The sequence below is a fragment of the Myodes glareolus genome, chromosome 23, assembly GCF_982192425.1.
Source record: "Myodes glareolus chromosome 23, mMyoGla1.1, whole genome shotgun sequence".
NCBI classification, from domain to species: domain Eukaryota; kingdom Metazoa; phylum Chordata; class Mammalia; order Rodentia; family Cricetidae; genus Myodes; species Myodes glareolus.
This window is the reverse complement of record NC_142048.1, coordinates 26,522,994-26,549,329: the sequence shown is the minus strand read 5'-3', so window position 1 is coordinate 26,549,329 and position 26,336 is coordinate 26,522,994. Positions and strand designations below refer to the sequence as shown.

At 44.4% G+C, this 26,336-nt stretch overlaps 1 protein-coding gene across 1 annotated transcript in view; it reads right to left on the bottom strand.

The window, feature by feature from the left end:
- LOC146890612 (uncharacterized) overlaps nucleotides 1-24,831 on the bottom strand; it is a 31,699-nt gene extending 6,868 nt beyond the window's left edge. Inside the window, exons 1-2 of the mRNA XM_087900954.1 lie at nucleotides 24,715-24,831; nucleotides 16,970-17,034 (exon numbers count right to left, since the gene is read on the bottom strand). Coding sequence (XP_087757080.1) covers nucleotides 16,970-17,034; nucleotides 24,715-24,831 — 182 coding nt within the window. The remainder of the gene's footprint in view (nucleotides 1-16,969; nucleotides 17,035-24,714) is intronic.
- Nucleotides 24,832-26,336: the final 1,505 nt, after the last annotated feature.

Here is a 26,336-nt window from a genome sequence, read left to right as displayed (position 1 = left end):
GTATATCCATACAATATATTTTGATCATATTTATTCCCATTCCTCCCAGATCCATTCCTTACCTCCCATTCCCTCCCAGTTCCACATCTTTCTTGTTTCAATTATTTCTTTTTTTAATTATTGATATTTATTGAGCTCTACATTTTTCTCTGCTCTCCTCCCTGTCTCTCCCTCCCCCTTCAATCCTCCTCCAAGGTCACCATGCTCCCAATTTACTCAGGAGATCTTGTCTTTTTCTACTTTCTACTTCCCATGTAGATTAGATCTATGTAAGTCTCTCTTAGTGGCCTCATTGTTGTCTAAGTTCTCTGGGATTCTGGTTTGTAGGCTGGCTTCCTTTGCTTTATGTTTAAAAACCACCGATGAGTGAGTGCATGTGATAATTGTCTTTCTGGGTCTGGGTTACCTCACTCAAAATAATGTTTTCTAGCTCCATCCATTTTCCTGCAAAATTCAAGCTGTCGTTATTTTTTTCTGCTGTGTAGTACTCCATTGTGTAAATGTACCACATTATTCTTATCCATTCTTCAGTCAAGGGGCATTTAGGTTGTTTCCAGGTTCTGGCTATGACAAACAAAACTCTATGAACATAGTTGAGCACATGTCCTTGTGCCTCGATTGAGCATCCTTTGGATATATACCCAAAAGTGGTATTACTGGGTCTTGAGGAAGTCTGTTTCCTAATTTTCTGAGAAATCGCCACACTGACATCCAAAGGGGTTGTACCAGCTTGCATTCCCACCAGCAATGCAGAAGTGTTCCCTTTTCCCCACAACCTCTCTAGCATAAGTTGTCATCAGTGTTTTTGATCTTGGCCATTCTTTCAGGTGTAAGATGGAATCTCAGATTGTTTTGATTTGCATTTCTCTGATGACTAAGGATGTTGAACATTTCCTTAAGTGTCTTTCAGCCATTTTAGATTCCTCTGTTGAGAGTTCTCTGTTTAGGTCTGTACTCCATTTTTTTTATTGGATTATGTGATCTTTTGCTGTCCAATATCTTGAGTTCTTTGTATATTTTGGAGATCAGACCTCTGTCTGATGTGGGGTTAATGAAGATCTTTTCCCATTCTGTAGGCTGTCGTTTTGTCTTGTGACTGTGTCCTTTGCTTTACAGAAGCTTTTCAGTTTCAGGAGGTCCCACTTATTAATTGTTTCTCTCAGTGTCTGTGCTGTTGGGGTTATATTTAGGAAGTGGTTTCCTGTGCCAATGCATTCAAGTTTACTTCCCACTTTCTCTTCTATGAGGTTCAGTGTGGCTGGCTTTATGTTGAGGTCTTTGATCCATTTGGACTTGAGTTTTGTGCATGGTGATAGATATGGTTTTATTTTCATTCTTCTACATGTTGATATCCAGCTATGCCAGCACCACTTGTTAAATATGCTTTCTTTTTTCCATTTGATATCTTTTGCTTCTTTATCAAAGATCAGGCGTTCGAAGATGTGTGGATTGATATCCGGGTCTTCTATTCGGCTCCATTGGTCCTCCTGTCTGTTCTGATGCCATCAATTATTGCTTTTATTGTTTGTTATAATCACATTTCCCCCTTCCCTTTCCTCCCTCCAAACCCACAGAACCCCCTTGCTCCCTTCCAAATTCATGACCTCTTATCATTCTTTGTTGTTATATACAATACATACAGACACACATATTTGTAAATACATAAATACAAACTGTTCAGTCTGCAAAATGTTGCTGATAAGTGTGTTTTCAGGACTGACCAGATGTTAGATAAGCAATCGTGCCCTCCTGGGGCAGCTTTCCCACCCCAGCGTTGCTTAGCTTAGTTGGTTGTGTAGGTTGAGGCCTCCCGGCTTCCTCTGTCCACTTTGCATGTCTATTGGTGTCGTCCTTGTTTGGCTCATATTTTAGGCAGTCTTACTGATGAGACTTAGTGGGTGCATCTTTTGACATTCCTAGGAGACTTGACCTCACAGCCAAAGCCTGGTCCTCTGGCTCTTGCAGCCTTTCTGCCCCTCTTCTGCAATGATCCCTGGCCTTAGGTGTGCCTGCAGTGCACTTCCATCCTTCCTTTGTTCTGGATCACTGATTCTTCAATGGAGAAGAGTGCGGACAACAGGCAGCCTCACTGAGGAGCTGGCAGAGTTACCGTGCCTGTCACAGAGTCACGTAGGAGGGTTTGAAGATCGCCCCTACAAAACTGCCTACGTAAGCTGATGCCAGGGCTCAGCCAAGTGAGGCATTTGAAGCCCTGAGAGGGACCTGAGTTCCCTCTCCAGATCCCATAAAGTAGAAGGAGAAAGTTGACCCCTGAGAACTGTCCACTGACCCTACAAGCTTGCCTTGGCAGGTGCACACCTCTTGGCAGGTGTACACCTGTGCTCACACACACATAAAAGGAATGGGTAATGTTTTAAAATAGTGACGTCGTCTGCAGACATGTTTTGCAGGTGACAATGGGATGAAGAGCAGTAACTCCCTAGCGTCACAGCAACACGTAAATGAAGTGTACACCAAAAGACCGAAACAAAACTTGATCTGACTTCCTGGCTGAGAGTCATTATTGGACAGAAAAATACCAATAGAAAGAAAATTAAGCACTTGAGATTTTAGGAAATTTTTTTTTTCTGTGAAGTCTTGCAGCAAATTTAACAGAATCACCCAAAAAGGGTGATTTTCTCTTCAAAGTACCACTAAACTGAAAATACCTGTCTAAATACCAGTCTAAATTACTTAGACTTATTTTCAAGAACCTTAAGCCTTCAGCTCTAGCTGGAAATTTGTCTTTTAAAAAAATGAAACTAATACTACTGGCCTGGTGCTCTGAGCGAGAGTCTTTTGTTCTTTTTAAGTTATTCTAATTGGGCCGCAGGTGGAGTGCACTCTCAGTAGCGCTGTTGGCCTAGAAGTCCAAACATCGGGGAGGAGTTGCTCCAGACACCACTCCCATAACCACAATTGATGTAAAAGCAAGAGGATTTTTATTCTGTCATGACAGGGCCCTTCAGGTTCGGGATATGAAGGACCTCCGATAGCTGTTACAGCCCATCTTTTAAAGCAAAAAGCCACAGACACAAGGGGGGAACCTGAAGGTTGTTTTCCAACTTATTGGATTGGCTTATTTAAAAGGTCACTAGCAGTGATTGGTCCATTCCAGGGTAGGAGAACAGCTGCGTGGTCAGGTGAGATAAGGGGAGCATCTGTGGCCTTCCTGACCTTGTTTCAGTGACTAAATCGAACATCAGGAACTGAGTCAACATCTGTGGGTTGTCTTTGTCTCAATTCCCAGAATGGAGTTATGTTTGAAGGTTATTCACAAGGACACAGGAGGATGAGCAGTCCAGCATGTGTGTGTGTGTAGGGTGGGCGACTGTCCCGTTTCCAAGAGAGAGTGAGTGTAAGGTTTTAGAAAAATGTCTTAAGGTTGAAGGGGCTTACAAATGCATTTAGAGTCTTTCAGTGTATGAGGGCCTGTCTCAATCATCTCAATCTCAGGCACCTAAATAAGGAATTTTAATCAATTCTTTTTTGGTTTTTTGAGACAGGGTTTCTCTGTAGCTTTGGGGCCTGTCCTGGAACTAGCTCTTGTAGACCAGGCTGGCCTTGAACTCACAGAGACCGTCTAACACTGTCTCCCGAGTGCTGGGATTAAAGGCGTGCACCACCACCGCCCAGCTCGAATGAATTACTTAATGAGGCTTTGTTGGAACTATTGTCACATTAACTGCTTTTGGCATGATTAATCCAGATTTTGGTGACTAATGGTTATCTTTTATGGGAAAAGAATTTTTTAAACTGCTTATTAAACTTATTTCCATAAACAGACATTTCCCAACAACTTCTGTACCTGAAAGTAGTGTGTGTCACGTATACAACATATGTAGGAAAGGCTTCTGGAAAATCATGTTTAAGCTTTACTTTATCAAATAATTTTGTTTGCTTGTTTGTTTTTGTTTTGCAAGATAGGGTTTCAGTCTGTAGTTTTGGAGTCTGGCCTGGTACTTGCTCTGTAGACCAGTCTGGCCTTGAACTCACAGAGATATCCCCCCCCCCCTTCTGCTTGGGATTAAAGGTGTGTGCCACCACCGCCGGGCTGTCAAATAATGTTTTAAATCCATGTGTGTATGTGTGGGTCTTCTTGATTCTTGTGTTAGTGCATGTTCATGTGTGGGGCTCAAAGGACAACCTAAGATACCAGCATTTTTGCTTTTTGTTTCGTTGTTTGATACAGGCCCTCTTGTTCCTGGCTGCGTGTGCTGGCTAGCTGGCCCCAGGGCTTCTGGAAGCTTCTCATCCACCTATTATCTTGCTGCGCGTGAGTTCTCAGATGATAGACGTGTGGTGCTGCAGCCCACCTTTGATATGAGTTTCCGGGACCCAGACTTGTGTCCTGATGCTTGCACGAGCTCCTACCCACTGCGCCTTAGCCAGTCATTTTAAAGGACCGGTTCTATACAGATTTTATAAGACCACAACTGAGAATCAACTTTGATTTTTGTTTGTTTGTTTGGGTTTGGTTTTTAGTTTTTCAAGGCAGATCGGTTTCTCTGTGTAACAGCCCTAACTTCCCTGGACCTAGCTCTTGTAGACCAGGCTGGCCTCGAACTCACGGAGATCTGCCTGCCTCTGCCTCCTGAGTGCTGAGATTAAAAGTGTGCGCCACTACTGCCCGGTAAGAATCATTTTTTTAAGCCAGGCGGTGGTGGTGCACGCCTTTAATCCCAGCACTTGGGAGGCAGAAGCAGGCAGATCTCTCTGAGTTCGAGGCCAGCCTGGTCTACAAGAGCTAGTTCCAGGACAGCCTTCAAAGCCACAGAGAAACCCTGTCTCGAAAAACCAAAAAAATCATCTTTTTAAATAAAGATTTATTTTCAGTTATGTACATATGTGTGTGTCTATGTATGGGGTATGTGGTTGTGTGGGTGCAATGCCTGCAGGGTCCAGAAGAGAGCACCAGGTTCCCTGCAGCTGGAGTTATACGAACTTGTGAGCCACCCGATACAGTGTTAGGAACTGAACTCAGTCCTCTGCACTATGTCTCTAGCCTGAGAAACATGGGTATCTCTGCAAGGAATCATTTGTAAAATTTCTGTATTTTCCTGAAAACATGTCTCCACTCTTACATTTTACAGAAGTCACATAAAACATGAAGAAGTTACTGCTCTTGCTAGGATGTCACCTATACCATGGTCACTGTCTACAGTCTTGCCACACAGTGTATATAAACAGTTCTTTGATGCGCATTGGATAAAGCCAGGTCATTCATTGCAAGACAAATCTCATTTTAGCCCCCAAACCAAGTTTGAAGCATCCACGCTCTATAGAGGCGTATAGACTTGTATCACATGCAGGCCCAGCACCATTGTCAGTTGTTCCCCTGGATGCTGTGCCCCAGTGCAATGGGTCCTACATTTCAGTAGTATGGTCAATAGGAGATAACACTTCCCATTCCCACAGCTTCTACCAGAACATTTCCCTGATACTAATATATTTTGACTTTCTGCTTTAGTACAAATATCCAGGGCCAAAAAAAAAAAAAAAATCTACAATTGCATATGTGTGAGAGGCAAATTGTTCTTTCAAATCCACTTTTTTTTTAGCAGTTTGAGAGAGGTTTTAGGTAATCTTTGACTCGGTGTAATTCCCAACTTGTGGTTAAGATCTTTTTTAATATTTGTGGACTCTCTTTTCAGTGTTTCAAGTTAAAACATAAAAAGGTTTGTTCCTTTTGTGGCTCACGTGTCTTTAAGTAGCTCTTAGGGTGGAAGCTACACGTTCACACTTTCTGTAGCTGCCTCCCATCTCAGAGGGGACCTAGGAACTAGAACTGCCCACAAGAGAAGTTTCTCCTGAAATTGTACACTGAGCCGTTATGACAGGAATGAAATTTGGCAGGCATATCTAATCAAGAAGACTCAGAAGAAGGCAGATGGGGCAGGAGACAGGGAGAAGACCCTGAATGATGTCATAAAACAACTGGGGAAGGAAGCAGACAGGGAGATGACACTGCATGGTGTCATAAGAAGGCGACTGGGAGAGGAAATAGGGAGATGACACTGCATGACATCATAAGAAGGCGACTGGGAAAGGAAATAGACAGGGAGGTGACACTGCATGACATCATAAGAAGGCAACCGGGAAAGGAAACAAGACACTGCATGACATCATAAGAAGGCGACTGGGAGAGGTAGAAGCCCCAAATATCATAAAGCAAAGAGACACAGGAAGCAGCTTTTACTTGTTACATGACTCAGAACTCCAAGAAACTGAGTTTCCCACAGGACATCTTTTTCAATTTGAAATATAAGTTATTTTTCTAAGAAAATAAATACTGGTAGACACTGATTGGGATGTGGCTCAGGAATGGAGTACTTGTCTAGCATACTTAAGATTCTGGGTCCAGTCCTCAACACTGGACTCCAGGGCTCCACGTGTGCCCACCCACCACCTTCAGTCCCACCCTGCTCTGACGTTACGGATGGAAGCCACCATGCCTGGCTTTTCTATGGATTCCGGGATCCGAACTCAGGTCCTCATGCTTGCTAAACAAGCCCTTGTCCGCCCAAGCCGTCTCTCCAGCCCAGCTCTGTAACTGTCGCTCTAATAAACGCTAGCCATGTGTACTAACTATTGAGTCTTTTGAGTCCTGGAATCACCAAAGGAAACAGCCATATACATAAGACGGAATAAATTAAAAATCCACATGTCCATCTGAGTCTTGATAGAATCACTGAGAAGGGAAAAAAAAAGTCACCATATGTGAGAATGTGTGTGAGTTTCAATTCAAGGTTTTGATCCATGTCCAGGAGACGTTTAAAGTATCTATAGGGATGCAGAGCTCGTTGGGAAAAGAAAGGCTTATGGGCGTAAGTATAAATAAAAGCCCGTTGGCAGTGAGTGCAGAAGTAAGGCAGAGTAAATGGCTCGGAGTGAAGTGAGGTTCGGGAAAGGGGATAGACTTCAGAATAGACAGAATCAAGCTTCCTTTTCTCCCTCGTATGTATTTCAGCACTATGTAAAAGATGTAAATGAAAAATTCATGGATCTTAATATGTCCTGAGTTCAATTCAAGTTTGAATAAATTGTGTGTAACCATAATTCCTACTACATCCAAATGTTAGTATCTCATATGATGATATTTTGAACACTCTAGATAGGAATTTCAGGTGTAGATTAATATTCTCGTTCCAGGGGCTGGAGAGATGGCTCAGTGGTTAAGAGCATTGCCTGCTCTTCCGAAGGTCCTGAGTTCAATTCCCAGCAACCACATGGTGGCTCACAACCATCCGAAATGAGGTCTGGTGCCCTCTTCTGGCCTTCAGGCATACACACAGAAAGAATATTGTATACATAATAAATAAAATAAATATTTAAAAAAAAAAATTCTCGTTCCAAAGGCTCGGCAGTGATGTGTATTATCATCAGTCAATTGATTGTACTGGTGATTTCTTCAGCAGTTTAGTTAAAGTGTTTGTTTATATCTAATTACACACAGTCCTGACACTGGCAGGGAGAATCTCCATAACCCAGATTAAGACCCTGCCTCAAAAATAAATAACTAAATAAACAAACAAACTTTGAAAGTTCTAGTAATTGCCAAGTAGATCCTATGGAATCAACCCTTGGCCAAATAAAAAAAGCTTTATAAAATATTTAAACTACCAAAAGGCCCTGGAGAGGAAGAAAAGAAGGGGGAGGTCTAGAGAAAAGTCTATACTTAGAAGGAGTTGGCAGTTCAAGAGTTTCCTATAAAAACTCATTTAGTCGAGAGGGAAGGTTTCAGTCAGTGTCACATAGGACTACTAAAATTTACATAGACGGGCTGGGGGGCTGGCTCAGTGGATGCAAAGCTAGCGAGGCCCTGAGTTTGGATACCCAGAACCCATGTAAAGCCAGCAAGCCACATCTGCAATTCTGGTACTCCTAGGACAAAATGGGAGGTGAACACAAGGAGGGGCTGGAAAAAGGTGAAAGGCTAGGCCTGATGGCCCAGATTGTTCCAGATTGTTCCAGATTGTTCTCTGACCCCCATACATGCAGACATACACGAATGATACTTAATGTTGTTTTTAAACTTGCATAGAAACGTACAAATTTGGACCAGGAATGGTACATGCCCAGCACTGTAGGTAGAGACAGGTGGATCTTTGAGTTCAAGGGCAGCCTGGTCTATATAGCAACTCCGGGCCAGCCAAGGCTACATAGTGAGACCCCGCACCTTAGGATTTCGTTTGCTCCTCTGAAACACCATGATCGAAGGGAAAGAGTGTGTTTAGCTCACACCTCCACATTGCAGTCCATCATAGCAGGAAGTCAGGACAGGAACTCAAGCAGGGCAGGAACCTGGAGGCAGGAGCTGATGCAGAGGCCATGGAGGAGTGCCACTTACTGGCTTGCTCCTCATGGCTTGTTCCGTCTGCTTTCTTTCCTTTTCTTGTTTTGTTTTGTTTTGCTTTTCGAGACAGAGTTTCTCTGTAGCTTTGGAGTCTGTCCTGGAAACCACCTCTTGTAGACCAGGCTGGCCTCGAACCCACAGAGATCTGCCTGCCTCTGTCTCCCGAGTGCGGGGATTAAAGGCACGTGTCACCACCGCCCGGCTTCCAAGGAATCTGACACCCTCACACAGACACACATGCAGACAAAACACCAGTGCACATAAAAATAGTAAAATAAAAAACAAAACTTCAGTCTCTTTAAAATATCCAATCTCTTTTAAAACACAAAGTCTTACAGCTGTGGACTTCTGTAAAAAAAAAAAAAAAGTTTTGAAATTAAGTTAAATACCTTCCCACTTCAAGAGGAAGAACCAGGGCACAGTCACAACCTGAACCAAGCAACACCAAACTCCAGCATTGTAAATAACTCAACATCCAATGTCTGGGAGCCACTGAAAATCTGGCTTCTCCAAGGGGCTTGGCCTCCTCAGGACACGACTGTCGGCTAGGCTTCGGAAGGCTCCACGCCACCGCTGCTGCTGTCCTTGGTGGTTGTGTCGTGGTGCTGGCATCTCCAAAACTGCTGGGGTCCCTCCTGCAACTGGGCTGCGCTTTCACCAACAGCATCTGCCTCCTAGGCTCAAAAAACAAACGCCTTGCAACTGAGGCGAAGAGGAGCAAAGGTGGATTCTTAAGTGTGCTGGGAAAAGCCAGCAGCTGTAATCACAGTAGATTGTGCTTACAGATCAAACATCAGCTCAATACTCAAGGCAGGTCTTCAGTTCCTAATAAAAGTCTATTTTCCAAGCCGGGTGGTGGTGGCACACGCCTTTAATCCCAGCACTCAGGAGGCAGAGGCAGGAGGATCTCTGTGAGTTTGAGGCCAGCCTGGTCTACAAGAGCTAGTTCCAGGACAGATAGGACTGTAACATAGAGAAACCCAAAATCTATCTCGTAAAACAAAACACAAAAGTCTATTTTTCTGTGCTGGGCAACGGCTCAGCAGTCAAGAGCTCTTACTGCTCTTGCAGAGGGCCTGGGCTTGTTCCCAGTACCCACACAGTGGCTAATAAACACTGTAACTTCAGTTGTAGAGGATCTTATATGTATGTGGGGTATATATATACCTGCAGGCAAAACATTCACACACACACAAAGTAATACAAATAAATCTAGAAAAAAATTAAACTCTTATCCTTGTATAAATGAAATATTATTTTGATTCTAAAAATAACATTGATTAGGGCAGAAGTTGTTTTACAAACACAGAAATTAAAGGGAGTTTGAGGCCAACCTGGGTTACAAGAGAACTTACCTTAAACAAAAAAATAAAGTAAATTAAGTGTTTATACTACTGTGGTCTTTCTGAGCCACCTTTTCCCAACTGTGTACTTCTTTCATTGACAATAATTGGATTGCCAATGTACATATTCACTTGCATGATGGCCAAATAAAACCCCATCATTTGAAAACATTACTAATTACTTTCCATTACTAATTACTAATAACTTGGTTATTCAAGTTGGTTTTAGTTTGTCTTATATAAGGTTTAAATGACCATCTACATGCTTGCCTTATTTTTTATATATTTAGGAATATTTCCCTAGTGGAGGACCCTTAGAGAATGTCTAGTGGGGCTTGAGGCGGCCCACACCTTGGTAAACACTCCTGTCTTCCTCCTGGGCATTCCACCTAGGCTTTCTACAGACCCGCAGATCTGACTGCTTCCCCTCACCCCCACCGTGCTTTTGTTTTCTGCCCAATGGGATCTCCTATTTTTCTCAGTTGCACGGATTGCTGGCACAGAGGCCCCTGTGGTTCTAAGCCACAGCCCTACCTAAAAGAAAAGCCCAGGATTTGCATCTGGACTTCTGCCCTGGTAAATAACTGAAAAATAAATAAAACACATGAAACGTGAGACTCCTAAGGCAGACTTGTCCGCACACCGTCTCTTCCTTTGGTGGTAGAGATTGTTTTGCTTTCCTGGCAAGGAAGAGGGGACACTTTCACAGAGGGAACAAAGGAAAGCCTGAGAGCATGCCCTGTCTTGTCACAAACTGGTGGGGTTTAGTGCGGCGCATTTCACCCCCTTGTTTCCCACTGTTACATCACACGGTTTGTCCAGTACCCACGCCGAGCCCCGTAGAGCCTTTGTTGGTCTCTAGCGCAAGACATTCAACTCCATCCCTGTGAGATTTTAACTCGGAGAAAAGTTTATAATTAGGCTACCTAACACAACTTTCTTTCTTTCTTTCTTTCTTTCTTTCTTTCTTTCTTTCTTTCTTTCTTTCTATTTATTTATTTTTATTTATTTAGTTTTTTGGTTTTTCGAGACAGGGTTTCTCATGTAACAGCTCTGGCTGTCCTGGAACTAGCTTTGTAGATCAGGCTGGCCTTGAACTCCCGGAGATCCGGAGATCCGCCTGCCTCCTGAGTGCTGGGATCAAAAGGCGTGTGTCACCACCGTCCAGCCTAACACAACTTTCTAGGAAGGTTAATTAATTTTAAAGATGCTGTCTGGTGTGTTATTTTTAAGTTAAGATTAAGGCAGCTTGGACTGGGAAGATGGCTCAGCGGACTGAGAACACTTGGGGCACAAGCTTGAGGGCCTCAGTTCGAATCTCCAGAACCCACTTAAAATGTTGATCGTGACCCCGGTATTGGTGAGGCGAAAACGGGCAGGGGGTGGGGATTGCTGATCATGCTGGCCTCAGCCTAGCCTAGCCCCGGGATCAGTGAAGCACCCTCTCTCAAGGAACTATGGTGAAGAATGGTAAACAGGCTACCCAGTGTCCTCCTCTGTCCGTGCGCTGCAGAGACACGTGCACCGGCACATCTGCGCGTGCGCGCGCGTCCTAGTATCTTGGCTGGGCAGCTTACAACCGCCTCTAACACCACCTTCAGGGGATCTGATGCCTCTAGCCTCCAGGGGCACCTGTAGCCACATGCATATACCCACACACACATACAAATAATTTAAAATATTAAAAGTAAATCTCTAAAAAACCAATGATGAGCCGGGTAGTGGTGACGCACGTCTTTAATCCCAGCTCTCGGGAGGCAGAGACAGGCGGATCTCTGTGAGTTCAAGGCCAGCCTGGTCTACAAGAGCTAATTCCAGGACAGGCTCCAAAAGTCACAGAGAAACCCTGTCTCAAAAAACAAAACAACACAAAAACCAAACAACAACAGCAGCAACAAAAAGAACCAATGATGTATTTGGTCTGTTACCAAAGCAGATGACACGCTTACCTTTCGCCCCATGTTCTGCTCCATTGCATGAACCCTTGTACTATAAAGTGCTATGTAGTTTGTGGAACCAATAAAGGAGTCAGAACTTATAGACTATGAAACTAATAAAAGAGAAAAAGGGAGGGTATTGCCAGCTTGTGTGAAATTATTTAGTCTGCACATAAAATAATTTTACTGAAGAGTTTGGAATTTTCACCAAAAGGTTACATGGCGTATGGCCTTGTAGACATTGGTTCTTGAGATGAGAGCTAAGGGCTGAAAACAGATCTCCAAAGGTGTTCCAGAGAAAGAGTGCAGCAGCAGGGAGTCAAGTCCTGGGAGGGGGAAAGACTACATGCTTTCAGAGGAGAGAAGAGGCCAGCACAACCAGGCAATTAGACAAGCCGGGATCATACGCAACCTGGAAGAAATGGTGGGTTAGGTGACTGCGCCACACGCTAGCAAGAACAAGACGGTAATTGGCGCAGGCTTGTGTAGGCTGCCAGGGTAAATACACAAATTCTGACAATGTCACAGGGAGAGAAGGACGGGACAACAGCTACAACAAAGGATGGCCCGGAGTGACAGCTATTTTGTTCACTTAGGAAACGACCAGAGCCTCTGTAAACGATCACACACACACACACACACACACACACACACACACACACCCAAAAGAGAGGCGACCAAGTGTGCTGGGGAGCACCCTTAATCCTAGCACTGGAAGGGAGAGCAAGAGGATCCCCACGAGTTCGAGGCCTGTTCGGTTTTCATGTTCACAACAGCCTAGGACACATAGTTAGATTCTGCGAGAAAGAGAGAAGGGGCGGGGCGGGGGAGAGAAAGGAAGAAAGAAAAAGAAAAGAAAGGGAGGAAGGAAGAAAGAAAGAAATAGAGGAGGAAGGATGAAGGAAAGAAAGAAAAGAACAAGAAACAAAAATATCACTAATAGCAGAAATGAAGGTTAGAAATAAGGGGAAAATGTAGTAAGTGTTCAAAAGGTAAAAGGCTAAATTATTAGTAAATTTGGAAGCAAAAGATTAGGGTTAAGGTAGTCCTAATGTATTTGGCTCACTGATTGTCCAATGTAGTTTTTGTTTCTTGGTTTTTCCCCCCCTCTAAGAAGTGGCTGGCCTTCTTTTTCCTTACTTTTAAAATTTGAGAAATCATGCATGTATGGTGCCCCCTAGTGGCCAAATGGTCCTTCTTCGGCCATACCACTTAAACGTGAATTTTCTGAGACAGGGCAGTGTTAAATGTGAATTTCCTGGGGCAGGGCAGTGTAATCTAGGGAACCAAGGGTCTCTTTGTTTGTGTAGTCTTTTTTTTTCCCCCTACAAAGAACACTAAAAAGTTAGTGAGAGGAGTCAGTATGTAAAGGAATTTAATCCTAAACCCGACAATGTGAGTTTCATTCCTGAGACCTGACAGGTCCAAAGGGTACCCCCATTTCCCTCCAAAGGGCCAGGCCTACTGACTCGCCCCAAAATTGAGTCTAGGCTCCATTCAAGCTCAACTTGAACTGAAACCGAGCAGGATTTCTGATCGTTAGATTAAATTCAACATCCCTCAGAACCTTATGAAACAGGATGCTACCAAAATGAGTTATCTCTCTTGCCTCTGGCTTAGGGACTTGGCTCTTCACTGGTATACACCTGTGGCAGCGATCAGCATATCAAAGTTCCTGCTGGCCTCTGGGCTCCCTCAGTCCCTAGTCCCAAGTGCCCATTATACATTTTAAAGCCCCCACACTAGCTAGCTTCCTGGCTCTTCTCACCTCAGAAGCCCTCTGTCCCCTCTAGCCTCTCTGCTTGCTCCCCTGGCCCTGGCCATGCCCAGGCTGTTACTTTTCTCTGCTCCAGACTCTTCCTGAAGCCTCTGGATGTCTTGTGGTTCTGATCTACGGTAGAAACCTTCCCTCCACCATGGAGCAGCCGTCTCAGCGTTTCCTTTTCGGCTCCCTCGAATACAGGACCCACAGGGCGGAAGAAGAGAAGAACTACATCAGGCTGTCCTCTGACCACCCCAGAATGTTCTCAGTGTCTGTGTGCACGTGTGTGCGCACACACATAATAAAAAAAGGTGATGTGTGAAGTCCTAGTTTCAATCACCAATACTGGAGAGGAAAAAGAATAAAGACCAGAGAGTCTGTGAGTTCGAGTCCAGCCTGGTCTACAGAGGAAGTGCCAGGACAGCCAGGGCTATGCAGAGAAATCCTGTCTCAAAAAAATCAGAAACCGACCAAACAAAACACTTCATTTTAGTTTTCAGTATGGAGGAAAACTGCTTTTACTAATAAACTAATAATACTTGTTATATAGTATATATCATGAGTTATTACCTCTAAATGTGTTAATAGTAAGTCTTTTAGGACAATTGGAGAAGAATAAGAAAATCAAATATAAAAAGAGTTAAAACTCATTTTTCATCTACACTACTTATATCCTTTTAATGCTATTTTTATTACTATTTATTCATTAATATCTTCCCAGAGGATCTAAGTCTGATTCTCAGCATCCGCAAGGCAGCTCACAAGCATTTGCAATTCCAGTTTCAGGGGTTCCACTCCCCTCGTCTGGCCTCCCCAGGTACCATACATATTCATGGTGTGCAAACATGCATGCAAGCCAAACACCCATAACACAGCTGGTTCAGAGGTTCTGAGTTCAAATCCTAGCACCCACATGATGGCTCACAACCATCTATAACTGTAATCTAATGGTATCAATTGACTTCTTCTGATGTGTAGATAGATGTACATGCAGAAAAAACATTCATATATATGTGTGTGTATGTTATATATTTTTATTTATATATTTATATCTTTATAATATATATTATATTCTTATAAAAGTTGGGCAGTGGTGACTCATGCCTTTTATTCCAGGGCTTGTAAGGCAGGGGCAGGTGGCTCTCTATGAGTTCAAGGCCAGCCTGATCTACAAAGTGAGTTCTAGGACACCCGAGGCTGCTACACAGAGAAACCCTGTCTCCAAAAAAACCAAAACTAAAACAAAACAACAAACAAACAAAAAAAACCCACCCATAACACATAAACTAAGTAACAATTGTTAAGGTTTATGTGGCAGAGAACCTTGGCAGATCTGAGCCACAGATATCACACCATACAATAGATCTCACGCAGGGGATTTACTGGGGACAGAAAGTGAAAGCCCATCTTGGAGCAGGAGAGAGAGAGAGAGAGAGAGAGAGAGAGAGAGAGAGAGAGAGAGAGAGAGAGAGAGAGAGACTGACCGACCAACCGACAGACAGACAGACAGACAGCTCGGATGGTCTGTGATGGTGGGGACCACTTAAAGTGTCGTGTTTGGTGGCTCATGGTGATATGGCTGTGGCTGCTGGTCCTGAGTGGTTGAGGGCAGACTGGGAGAACACCTTGTCTCTAACCTTCCTCCCTGCTGTTTATTTAAAAGGTGTGAAAACAGGAAGGAGTGACAGGTGGGGCAGCAATGGGAGTGCCATGCTCTTTAGACTGCTCCCTGTTCTCCAGGGGTGTTGACACCTTAGAAGACCCGAGAAAGCTGAGGTTTTGGTCGAGTCCTGAAAGAGCAGGCGCTTTCACTTTCTGTCCAGGCTCTGCAGGTCCATCTTCGGCTAGGGAAGTACAGGGTCCGAGCGGCTGGACCACCTGGGGCTAGCTGCTTAGAAGCTGTCTGGATAGATTTTGAGGAGACTCCTGGAGTTGGCAGGTTGCTAGAACAAATAGATGTTAAGGACAGAGGGTAGAGTTAGGAGTTTAGGGCAAAATTTTTATCCAGGGTATACATTTGAAACTTTTAGGCCTGTGGACCTGGTAGCTGGGGGAAGGGAGTCTCAAGACCAGGCAAAGGGGGAGCAGGGACCTCAGGAATAAGCAGAATAGGCAGGTGGGGAAGCAGGCTGTGGATTGCAGGACTTATCTGGAGTCCTTTTGATCCATGAGAGGTGGATTCAAGTCGATTTCCTGAAGCTTACAAGATTTTAAGTTTACAAAAAAGAGAGGTTTTAGATATGTCAGCATTACCACTGCTTGTAATCTATACTGAAATCTCCACTGTAGAAAAGGCAATAGGAGGTTGGAGAGATGCTCAGCAGTTAATTAAGAGCACTGGCTGCTCTTCCGGAGGACAGGCTTTCAGTTCCCAGCACCCACATGGCAGCTCACAACTGTCTGCAACTCCAGTTCCAGGGGACCTGACACCATCATATCAATGTACAAAAAGTAAAGTTAAATAAATTATAAGAAAAAGAAAGAAAGAAAGAAAGGAAGGAAGGAAGGAAGGAAGGAAGAAAGAAAGAAAGAAAGAAAGAAAGAAAGAAAGAAAGAAAGGGCAATAGACTCAAGCCTTTGAGTCCTAGAAGAAGCTTGAGGACCCAAAATTATATTGGTTTAAAAACATGAATATTTTTTCCTCTACCCAGAAGACTGAGTGTATATAGATTAGACAGTATGTGTTTAGCACAATGAGAAGAAATTTTAAGTCTATACTTAGAAGTTAACCAAAGGAAACTTGAAATTTTGAACTTGTGACTCTAACAGTAGTCAATAATTACCGGAGCTAGAGTAATACCTTATCAGAACGCCACTGACGCTTAAAATTCTGAACTTTTGAAATCTTAATAGAACAATAACATAGAGAGTAAAGGAAATCTAAAATATCTTCATATACTTTACATCACTTTCTTACCACAACTTAAGCTTTCGCATCCTTAGACCTGTATAACTTGTATTTATATACCTTAAAATGTCTTAGACCCTAAAACATTTTCTTAGATTCTCACAACTTAAGTTTTTGTATCTTTGGACCTTACATAAACTTTACACTTTTCTTTCTGTCTAATTCACCATGAGACACATGAGTGGCTGGTTACTGAGAGCAGCCATTGGAAAGCAAGTTCCTTTAAAGCACGGAATAGTGAGACATTGAAGTCTGTTTTGTGAGATTATCTCTCTCTCTCGGTAGCAAGGCAAACTGTGTCTAGGCCGGGTAGTAGCTCTAGGGAAGTGAGTCCCGAGGCCTGACTTTTACGCATGAAGAGGACAGAGAAGGCAGCGGAAGCCTCGGTTGCTGCTGTTAAACTGGCAAAGCTATCAATCACCAGCCTAGTTGTTGCCACCATCAGAGATCTGAGAAGGACAAATTTCCCCTGAGTAAGCAGGAAGTACAGACTAAGCAGTTCCTCGGTCTATTAAAAGTGATAGAGACTTACCTAGACAACCACCCTCCATTCCACTGTGGTCTTTGGGGGCAGAGGTCCCAGGCCAGCATCAGTCTTCAGCCATCAGGCACAGAAGATCCAGCTGACTTCTGTGGAGTAGGAATTTGGGAGGACCAGCCTACCTTGTATAGGCAAAGTGCGCAGTAAACTTCCTAGGGTCCTGCTTGTCCACAGTTTGGACATGGCCCTGGGGGCAGATGAGGTGAAGGGCAGTTTTTCACCCTGTGTCTGGCTTTGCGACATTTAAAGCAAGCTCCAGGTGGAGTTCTTCTTTTCCCCTTCTTTGGAGGAGATCTTGGGGGTGCTGCCAGGAGCTGGCATGTCTCCAATAATAATAAAAGTAATAATAATAATAATAATAAAAGCTTTTTTTGTCTTGTTTTTCACTGTCCTAGAACTCACTCTGTAGACCAGGCTGATCTGGAACTCACAGAGATCCTCCTGCCTCTGCCTCCTGAGTGCTGGAATGGAAGATGCACACCACTACTGCCAAGCTATGAGAAGCATTTTTATTAAACATTTTAAATACCATATTCAGCAGATCTCTGAAGAGTTTGAGGACTATAATCTATTAAGTCTATCTAAACTAGACAAACTTTGCTTGTTTCTAGTTACTTGTTTTAGGTTTAACTCTGAAAACATACAGGAGGCTAAGTAAGATTTATTCCTGTAATTAACTACATTAGAACTTAGCATAACTGTAATTATCTGTCCTGTTCCTTTAAGAGACAAGCCACGCCCACACCCCCCACATACAGAGGCAAGCTGATCTTCAGTTTCCAGCCTGAGTTCTTTCTCCTTTCCCTTCTTTTCCATCTCTCTCTCAAAGAGGCAGCTTCTGTCTCTCCCTTCTCACCACTTTTCCCCTTCCCTGCTTCTGTTTCTCTCTCTCTCCTCTTCTCCCCTTCTCCCCTTTCCCTTTCATAACCCACTAAATAAATATCCAGCCTCACTCTGCAAGGCATGCCTATCCATGTTTCTATCTCTCGCCTGCCTGGGACCAGCCCCTCTTGCATGGTCTCATGGCATGCCCACGTGTCTGTCTCTCTTTGTGGGACTGGCTATCTTGTTGAGGTCTCTCACCCACCATGTGGCTCCCTGCCTGGGACTTGCTGCCCCTCATCCCACTGCAGCCACTTGGGGAACTGCGCCATCCCTGCCTGGGATTGGCTGCTCTCGGAACTGACTGCCTGCCGCCACTTCAGGGACCTGCAGCATGGTCTCTGCTGCCTGGGGACCCGCAGCATTTTATTTTCACCATTGCAATAATTATGAGCAGGGTGGTGGGAAGAGGGGCGGAAATGGAAATTTTATAATTTAATAAAATTACTTTTAAAAAATTATGAGCATAATTCTGGACACATTAAAGATTTTGATTGCATATAAAAAGACTGACCATTAGCTTGCATGCTGTAATTATCCTTAACAGTTTACAAGACAGTAGTTTTTATAAGTCTGGGGCTTTACATTATACCTGCATTGAATTGAAGCTCTTCTAGTATCAAAATAAAAATTTTAATCGTACATTCCATAGAGAGACTGGCAACTTTACTGATCCTTTTTATAGTGCACCATTAGAGAATATTGCAGTTTTTTGTATGGCTTAGTTTATCCAAATGGCTAAAGCCTTAAGTGAGAAAAGACCAAGAAGCTAGACTAATATTATTCCAATCCAAGTAGACCTTTGGAATTTATAAATCTTAATTATCAAATAGACTTATTTATAAAACATGTTACTTATATAATCTAGCAACTTGTGGTTAAACAGTTAACAAAGCCTTAAGTAGTTAGGTGTAAATCTCTAAATCAGTTTTTGTTCATCTGATTAGACTGTTATAACGTTAAAATTGTATCATCATTACAGTATATTGTAAACCAGAGGTGGATCACTTATATAATATGTTGTAGCAAATATAACCTTATATTTTCATCATCATACAAAAGTCCATACAAATCCAGTTGCTTTCTTGGTCTAAAACTAGATACAGATAAACAGAGAGCGCATGAGAACTAAGAAGTTTCTCAACTGCTGCTTTATGTCCTGTAGTCATCTTTTTTTTTTAAAAGATTTTTATTTATTATGTATACAGGGTTCTTCCTGCATGTATCCTACAGTACAGAAGAGGGCACCAGATCTTATTACAGATGGTTGTGAGCCACCATGTGGTTGCTGGGAATTGAACTCAGGACCTCTGGAAGAGTAGCCAGTGATCTTTTCCTCTGAGCCATCTCTCCAGCCACCTTTTCTTTTCTTTTCTTTTCTTTTTCTTTTTTTTTTTTTGGTTTTTCAAGACAGGGTTTCTCTGTAGCTTTAGATCCTGTCCTCTTGTAGACCAGGCTGGCCTCGAACTCACAGAGATCCCCTGCCTCTGCTTCTGCCTCCCAAGGATTAAAGGCATGCGCCTCTACCACCCAGCTATGTATAGATTTTTTATTATAAGGCTTTTGTTACAAGTTTCAGGCCTAATTTTATTTCAGATTTTATAGATTTTAAACCATACCCAAAGAATTTACAAATCCTAAAATAGAGTCTGCTAAGAGTAGAAAGTAGAGAAAGCGCGCAGCGCAGCAAGTTAACGTTAGATTTGGGGACCATTTGTCTGTGCGGTGGCAGTTGCTGCGATCTGCGAGAATTTGGAAGTCAAGGTCGCCTATCTTTTGGTCACTGATCCGGACTGAGGCCAGGCTGCCGTAATAAAATCTGAGTCCGAGGAGAAAGAGAGAGCGAATCACAAAGCAGAACCCTGTCTGCGTAGACACGTTCCTATAAAACTCCAGGAGGGAACCGAGAGTTGAAGCTGCAGGACTGCAGGCTGAGCCAGAGGCAGCCCGGGAAGTGCAGAGGGAAATGGAGTCTGTGAGTGTGAGTGTCTTTAGTAGAGAGCCCAGAGAGAAAGCTGCCCAGCTGGTGGGAGCCACCCCGAAGGGCAAAGAACCTGGCTCCGGAAGCCAGAGAGACTTTTAGGGCATAGGACAAGGAGAGGAACAGCTAAGGGACAAAGAGGAACTGAGAAGCTCTTAGGTGCCCACATTGTGGGCACAGCAGGTCAGAGGGAAGCAGCACACCCTGGAATTTGGAATCAAATTCACAAACAAATAATCCCTGCATTCCGGAGGAGCCTGGGTTCAGAGCAGAAGCTGCAGGGGGGAGCACTGTGTGTTGTGAGGGTGTGCTGCAGCTGGTCTGCTCCTTTGCTGTCAGAAATTCTCCAAGAGTCATCCCAAAGGGGAGTCAGGAGGTATGAGTAACACAGTTCCCATAGGTGAGGAAGAGGTGGGGGTCCAAGGTCTGAAGTCCAAGGCATTCCAAGGACTGAGAGGGACCAAATGAGGAAGGCACAAGCCCTTCAGTAAGTTGTCACCTCACCAGATGGGGGCCAGAGCTAAAAAACTAGAGGACACGGTGCCTGGTACCAGGACTTTAGGATTAAGCCGAAAGGTGAGAACAGAGGTCAAAATTGAAGCCTCTCCTAAGGGAAATGATCAGAAAAAAAAAGGTCAATCATAGCCCTAACGACCACCTCCAGGAACATCAGAGGGGTGCGGGACACTCATTCCCTCGGATTCAGGGAAGCATTTACGCTGACCAAAGGGAACACTTACCAATTGGCACTGTTGGAAGGGGTGTCCAGCAATTGGTGAGCCAGAAGGTGAATCTGTCGCAGGTATACTGGAGATAACGGATAGGGCCCCAGTTTGGCTTAGACCCCCAAGTGGGGAGCACACAGGCACCAGGATATCCGGGATATCCTCCCTCCGAAGTCACAAGGCGCCAATGTTAGAGTTTATGCAGCAGAATACTTTGGTGGATCAGAGCCAAGGAACGCCATAAGGATTACACCATGCAACTGATCTCACACAAGAGCTTTATGGGGGGGGGGCAAAAAGGTCAACTCTCAGCGGGAGACAAGACAGAGAGACAGAGTGAGAGAGTGGTCTGCCATGGGGGAACCTTTCAAAGGGTATCAGTGTCGCATTTGGCAGCAGATGAAGATATGCCTTCTGAACCTGAGTGGCTGAAGGCAGGCTGGAAGAACACCTGGTCTCTAACAATATCTTTACAATTCAAGTTCTCAGCAAAGCGGAAGAAACAAAGAATCTTCCTAGACATGCAGAAGTGTTGAAAAGTGATTTAACAGAAGCTGGTGTGGCTGTGGGAGAGGCGGACTGCTTCCCTGCTCTTGGGTGTGTAAATTGGTGCAGACACTAGAGTGTGGACATTTCTCACAAAGCCATGCACCCCAAGGGGTCTGTATCCTACTACAAAGACACTTGCACATCCGTAATCACTGCTGCTCTATTTACAATAGCTAGGAAACAGGACGGGCATGGGTGGGCTGATGGAATTATCCACAGGAAAGTGGGTGCAGCTATGAAACTATGCCAAGGTATCTCAGGCCCGGAAAGCCAGACTCCGAATGTCCTCTTTCGTATGCCGAGCCCAGATCTTCATGATTAGATTTGTTTGCTTGATTCGGAATGTCTAGGGAGACCAGGAAGCTAGAAAGAGCTACTGGGAGAGAGGGAGAAAGAAGCCATAGGAGAGGATGGGAATAGCAGTACACATGGGAAAGAAGAAGAGGTGGGTGCCGGAAACGGAAAGACCTAAGCCAGGATGGGGGTGAAGAGATGGGAGGAAGGAGGTGAACAGAAAGATTTAAGGCACTATGGCTCACCAGATAAAAGCACCTGATAGCATCAGTTTGATGAGCAGATGGCGAGCACTGAGCCCACAAAGTTGTGCATTGGGACCTGCATGGCCACACACACACACACACACACACACACACACACACACACACTAATACTATTTTTTAAAACTAAGAATGTATGGGAAGACTTATAAATACTCACTACTTAATATTAAAATCTTTCTTCTTTCTCTCTTTTTTTTTTCTTTTTGATTTTTTTCAAGATAGGGTTTCTCTGTGCAGCCTTGGCTGTCCTGGAGCTCACTCTGTAGACCAGGGTGTTGATATTTAAAAACAACCATCTGTTCTAGTTATTTATTGATTTTTTTTTTGGTCAGCTTGGCATAAACTGAACTCATCTGGGAAGAACTTCACTTGAGAAAATACCTCTGTCAGATTGCCCTGTGGGAAAGTCTACAGTGAATTTTCTGGATTGGTGATTGACGTGGGAGGGCTGAGAACCCAGTTCACTGTGGGTAGTGATATTCCTGAGTTGGTGGTCTCGGGTTCAATAAGAAAGCAAAAGGAGTGACCCATGAAGAGCCAGCCAGTGAGCAGCACTCCTCTGGGGCCTCGGCATCAGTTTCTGCCTCCAGGGTCCTGCTTGAGTTCCGGCAGTGATGGACGGTGGTACGGAAGTACAAGCCAAATAAACTCTTCTTCAAGTTGTTTTTATCATACGCTCCCAACTTGACAATAAGGATTTCTCACATCAAGAGAAAGCAAACTAAGACACTATCACTGCACCAAAATATATAGTATGACGGTAATTCTTTCAGCCACCCGGAAGGCTGCACTTCCGGGTTCTAAAGCAGGCGCATGTAGCCCCTGTGTGTGCATGCGTGGGTCGCCCGCCATCTGCGTCATCAGAGTATGACGCAAAAGCCCCTGTACGCAAGTGCAAGGCATAGCGTAGTCCGTCATCAGCGTCTGACTGATGTAGGCACATCTTTTTCCCTTGTGTGCATGTGCTAGGAAGCCTTTAAAAGCTGGATGTGCCATTTTTACTCTCTTTCCTTCCACACCTCTTCCTCGAGTTCGTTGAGCACAACCCCTCTTAATAAACTCCTAAGTGGGTTCGTTTGCGTCTCGTGTCTTCTTCCGCCGGATATCTTCAATGACATAACTAGAGATAAATTTGGGAAGAATTATTACATGGTCCTTGTTATAGGTAGCAGAGTATGTAACTGAGACTGGAGTGTCTGCAAGAGATATTCTTTTTTTTCTTTAAGATTTGTTTATTATGTATACAGTGTTCTGTCTGCATGTATTCCTACAGACCAGAAGAGGGCACCAGATCTCATTACAGATGGCTGTGAGCCACCACGTGGGTGCTTTGAATTGAACTCAGGACCTCTGGAAGAACAGCCAGTGCTCTCAACCACTGAGTCATCTATCCAGTCCTGTGAGAGATATTCTAATAAGACCACCCTTCCCATGTAGACTATATTGGCATGCTTTCTTGCTATGGTAGTAGTGACAAGAGCCTGCTATTGATAGCAGACATTTAACTGAAAAGGGCTAAGCCATACTGAAGTGGAGTATCATGGAGAAGGTCCTGAAAAGTTTCAGCAGCCCGATGTATCTTTCCGCCGATATAATAATCCAAATCAGACCAAATCAAAGCGAATTTAAAAAAGCCCAGGTTTAAAGGATACCAGTGCTCCCAGATGGCCTTCCAGCTCCCAAGAGAGAAACTGGGAAGGAAGATGGTGGGGAGGGGTGGCAGTTTAAATACCCTGTGGGAGTGGTCTTGAGCATCTCTGGGGAGGGGTCATCATTTGGCAGGCTTTCTCAGAGGTGGAGTCTGGACTCAGGGCAACTCCCCGAGTAGGGGGCTTGGGATGGAAATTCTAAACATTCCAGGCTCTTTGGATATATGGATACCAGGGGCTGTGGTGAAGCTTCCGCCCAAACAGATCCCACAGTGAGTGGAGTCCACCAAGTCTTTGAGGATGCCCTGAAAGTGATTGGATGACAAGAGAATACATCGCAGTCCCTGAAAGTACCAAATATGGGATTGCTGATGAGCCTTCGTGGCTGTTGGCGTGACAGCTACAGGGAATAAAAGGACTTGTTACTGAGGACAAGATGGCTATCGGGAGATGTGCTCATGTATGGGGAGTACCAAAGGGGACATGGGTAGTGTCACGTGCAACTGGGCACTAATGAGTGGGTTCGCACGGGTCCATGAAATGGGACTCAGACACATTGAGAATAAACTTAGCCTCTGTGGCCTCAGGGGGCTCAGTCTCAGTTCGCCTCTTGGCATCTTTATTTTTTCCTGTATTTACACTTTAGCTGATAGATTTCCATAACTCAAAACAAACTGATAGAAGCTTCTGACAATACAAGGCCAGGTGCAAATACCTGCTGATTCATGAGGTACCACGGGTTTCCGGGTTTCCTCTAAACCGAGTTTTGCATAGGCTTTGTATCCATGGGAAACTCCCAGTCAAGGTTCACATAGGACAAGAAAAGGTATTTGTAACACAAAGGAAGGCCTATGGGTCGTGTGAAAAGCCAGGCCAGGTATAACCCAGCAGGGTTTCATGGGTAGTGGGAGTTGCTTGCTATCCTCTGGCTTGGTGCCAGAACATTATACCACAGGGTAACATTCCCGTATTATCATATGATTTATCAAATACAACGGATGGAAAAGAGAGGATGAGATGAGCTGCCTGCTTGCTGTTCCGTACAGCTGGGTGAGGGTGGGGAAGCAAAGGTGGAGGAGAATACAGAGTTCCTCCTGGGACCCAAAAACATAGAGCCCGAGGGAAGAACTGGATAGTGAAGAAGGAAGAGGTGGGACAGAAGTGACAGAAGATAGCCCTCAGATCTTCTTCTACTACTTTTTTTTTTTTAAGCAAACTTTAACACTATTATGGTTTTCGTCTCTTTAAGAGGCAAGCCACGCCCACTCCTGGTGGTCCCTCCCTCCCCTCACCATCTTGGATCTCTCTTACTGTCCCCTTTATGCCCGCGTGTCTCTCTCGGGCCCTTCTCTGTCTCTTACCTCCTCTTCTTCTCTTCTCCTTCTTCCCCCACTCTCTCTCTCCTTTAAGTAATAAATATCCAATTCTATTCTGTACGATGTGTCTGCCCATGTGCCTTCCTTCTACCCGTGCCTGCTCACACCCGCCTGCATTATGGGACCAGCCTGCCCAGCCACTCACCCCGCTGGGATCAGCAACCACTCTGGGGATCTTGCAGGGATCGGCAGCCGTATCTGTCGGGGACTGGCTGCTCCCAGAGCCCGCTGTCTGTCTACTGCCGCCGGGGACCGCCGGCATTTCTTAAAAATCATAAAAAATACTCCATTCTTTTTTTTTTTTTTCATTCAAAAAATTTACACTTCCTCCCCTCCTCCCATTCCCTTCCCGCCCCTCAGGTGTGCTTTATATGGAAGAAGAGACTGTATCGTGATGCAGTACACAGATGAGGGCTTTGCTAAAGGACTGGGGCAGGAAACTACGGTGGCCAGGGACTACTCTACCACTGAACTGCTTGATCTGGGTGATCTGGGAAAGGCTTTTGAGGTAGAGAACACTCACAATCTGGCCTGTGAGCCTGTAGACATTCAGGCAGATGGAAGCAGTGTGAGCATCACAGAACAGAGGAGTTAAGGAGCAAAACTACACATCCCTCCCTCTTGAAACAAAGTGCATCATCTGAGCCAATGTGAGGAACTCAGTCTCTGCTGAATCGGCTTATATGAATCGTTGGGTTATTGCTAGCTAAAGTCCCCGTGAGTACTGGGGACTGGAAGATGAAAAGGAAGTACAGGCATAATGAGGTAATAGATATGAGACAAGCAATCTTTGCTGCCCAGTTCAATGGGCCTGATAGGATTCTGTTCACAGGAGAGCTAAGAAAATAGTTCATCCGAGACTGTTGGGACTTTCCTTAGTTACTTTTTCATGGCTGTGATAAAACACCACAACTAAAGGCAACTTATAAAAGAAAGAGCTTAATTGGGCTTAGAGTTCCAGAAGGTTGGAGTCTATGCTGGCAGAGCAAAGGCGTGGCAGTGGGAGCTGAGAGCTCACCTATCAACCCATAAACAGAAGACAGAGGGAGACAGAGGGAGTCCTTCTCCAGTGGCTCACCTCCTCCAATGAGGCCACACCTCTAAGTCCTTCCCTAGCGATTCTACCCCTAAAGAACAGGTATTCAGGGCTGGAGGGATGGCTCAGGGGTTGAGAGCCCTGAGTGCTCTTTCAGAGGCCCTGAGTTCAATTCCCAACAACCACATAGTGACTCATAATCATCTGTAATAAGAACTGCCCTCTTCTGGCCTGTAGGCATACAGTCAGGCAGAACATTGTAGATGTAAGAAATAAAGAAATTAAAAAAAAAAAAACTCTCGAAGAAGAAGAAAAGAAGAAGAAGAAGAAGAAGAAGAAGAAGAAGAAGAAGAAGAAGAAGAAGAAGAAGAAGAAGAAGAAGAAGAAGAAGAAGAAGAATTCATAGTTTTGGAATGAGTGGTTTTGTTGCATCCCTGGTGATAAGAGAAGAGAGAAGCAGACAGCAAATGTGACAAGATTTGCATAGGAGTTCCTAGGAGGAAGTTTGACAGAAAGCCTAATGATCTCTGTGCTCATAAGCTTCAGGAAGACTTTAGAATTCGGGCAACAGTTCATGGAAGGCATAAAGAGTAAAACAACACAGGGGGAAAAGACTAAGTTTGCCAGCCGGGCGATGGTGACGCACGCCTTTAATCCCAGCACTCGGAAGGCAGAGGCAGACGGATCTCTGTGAGTTTGAGCCTGATCGACAAGAGCCAGTTCTAGGGCAG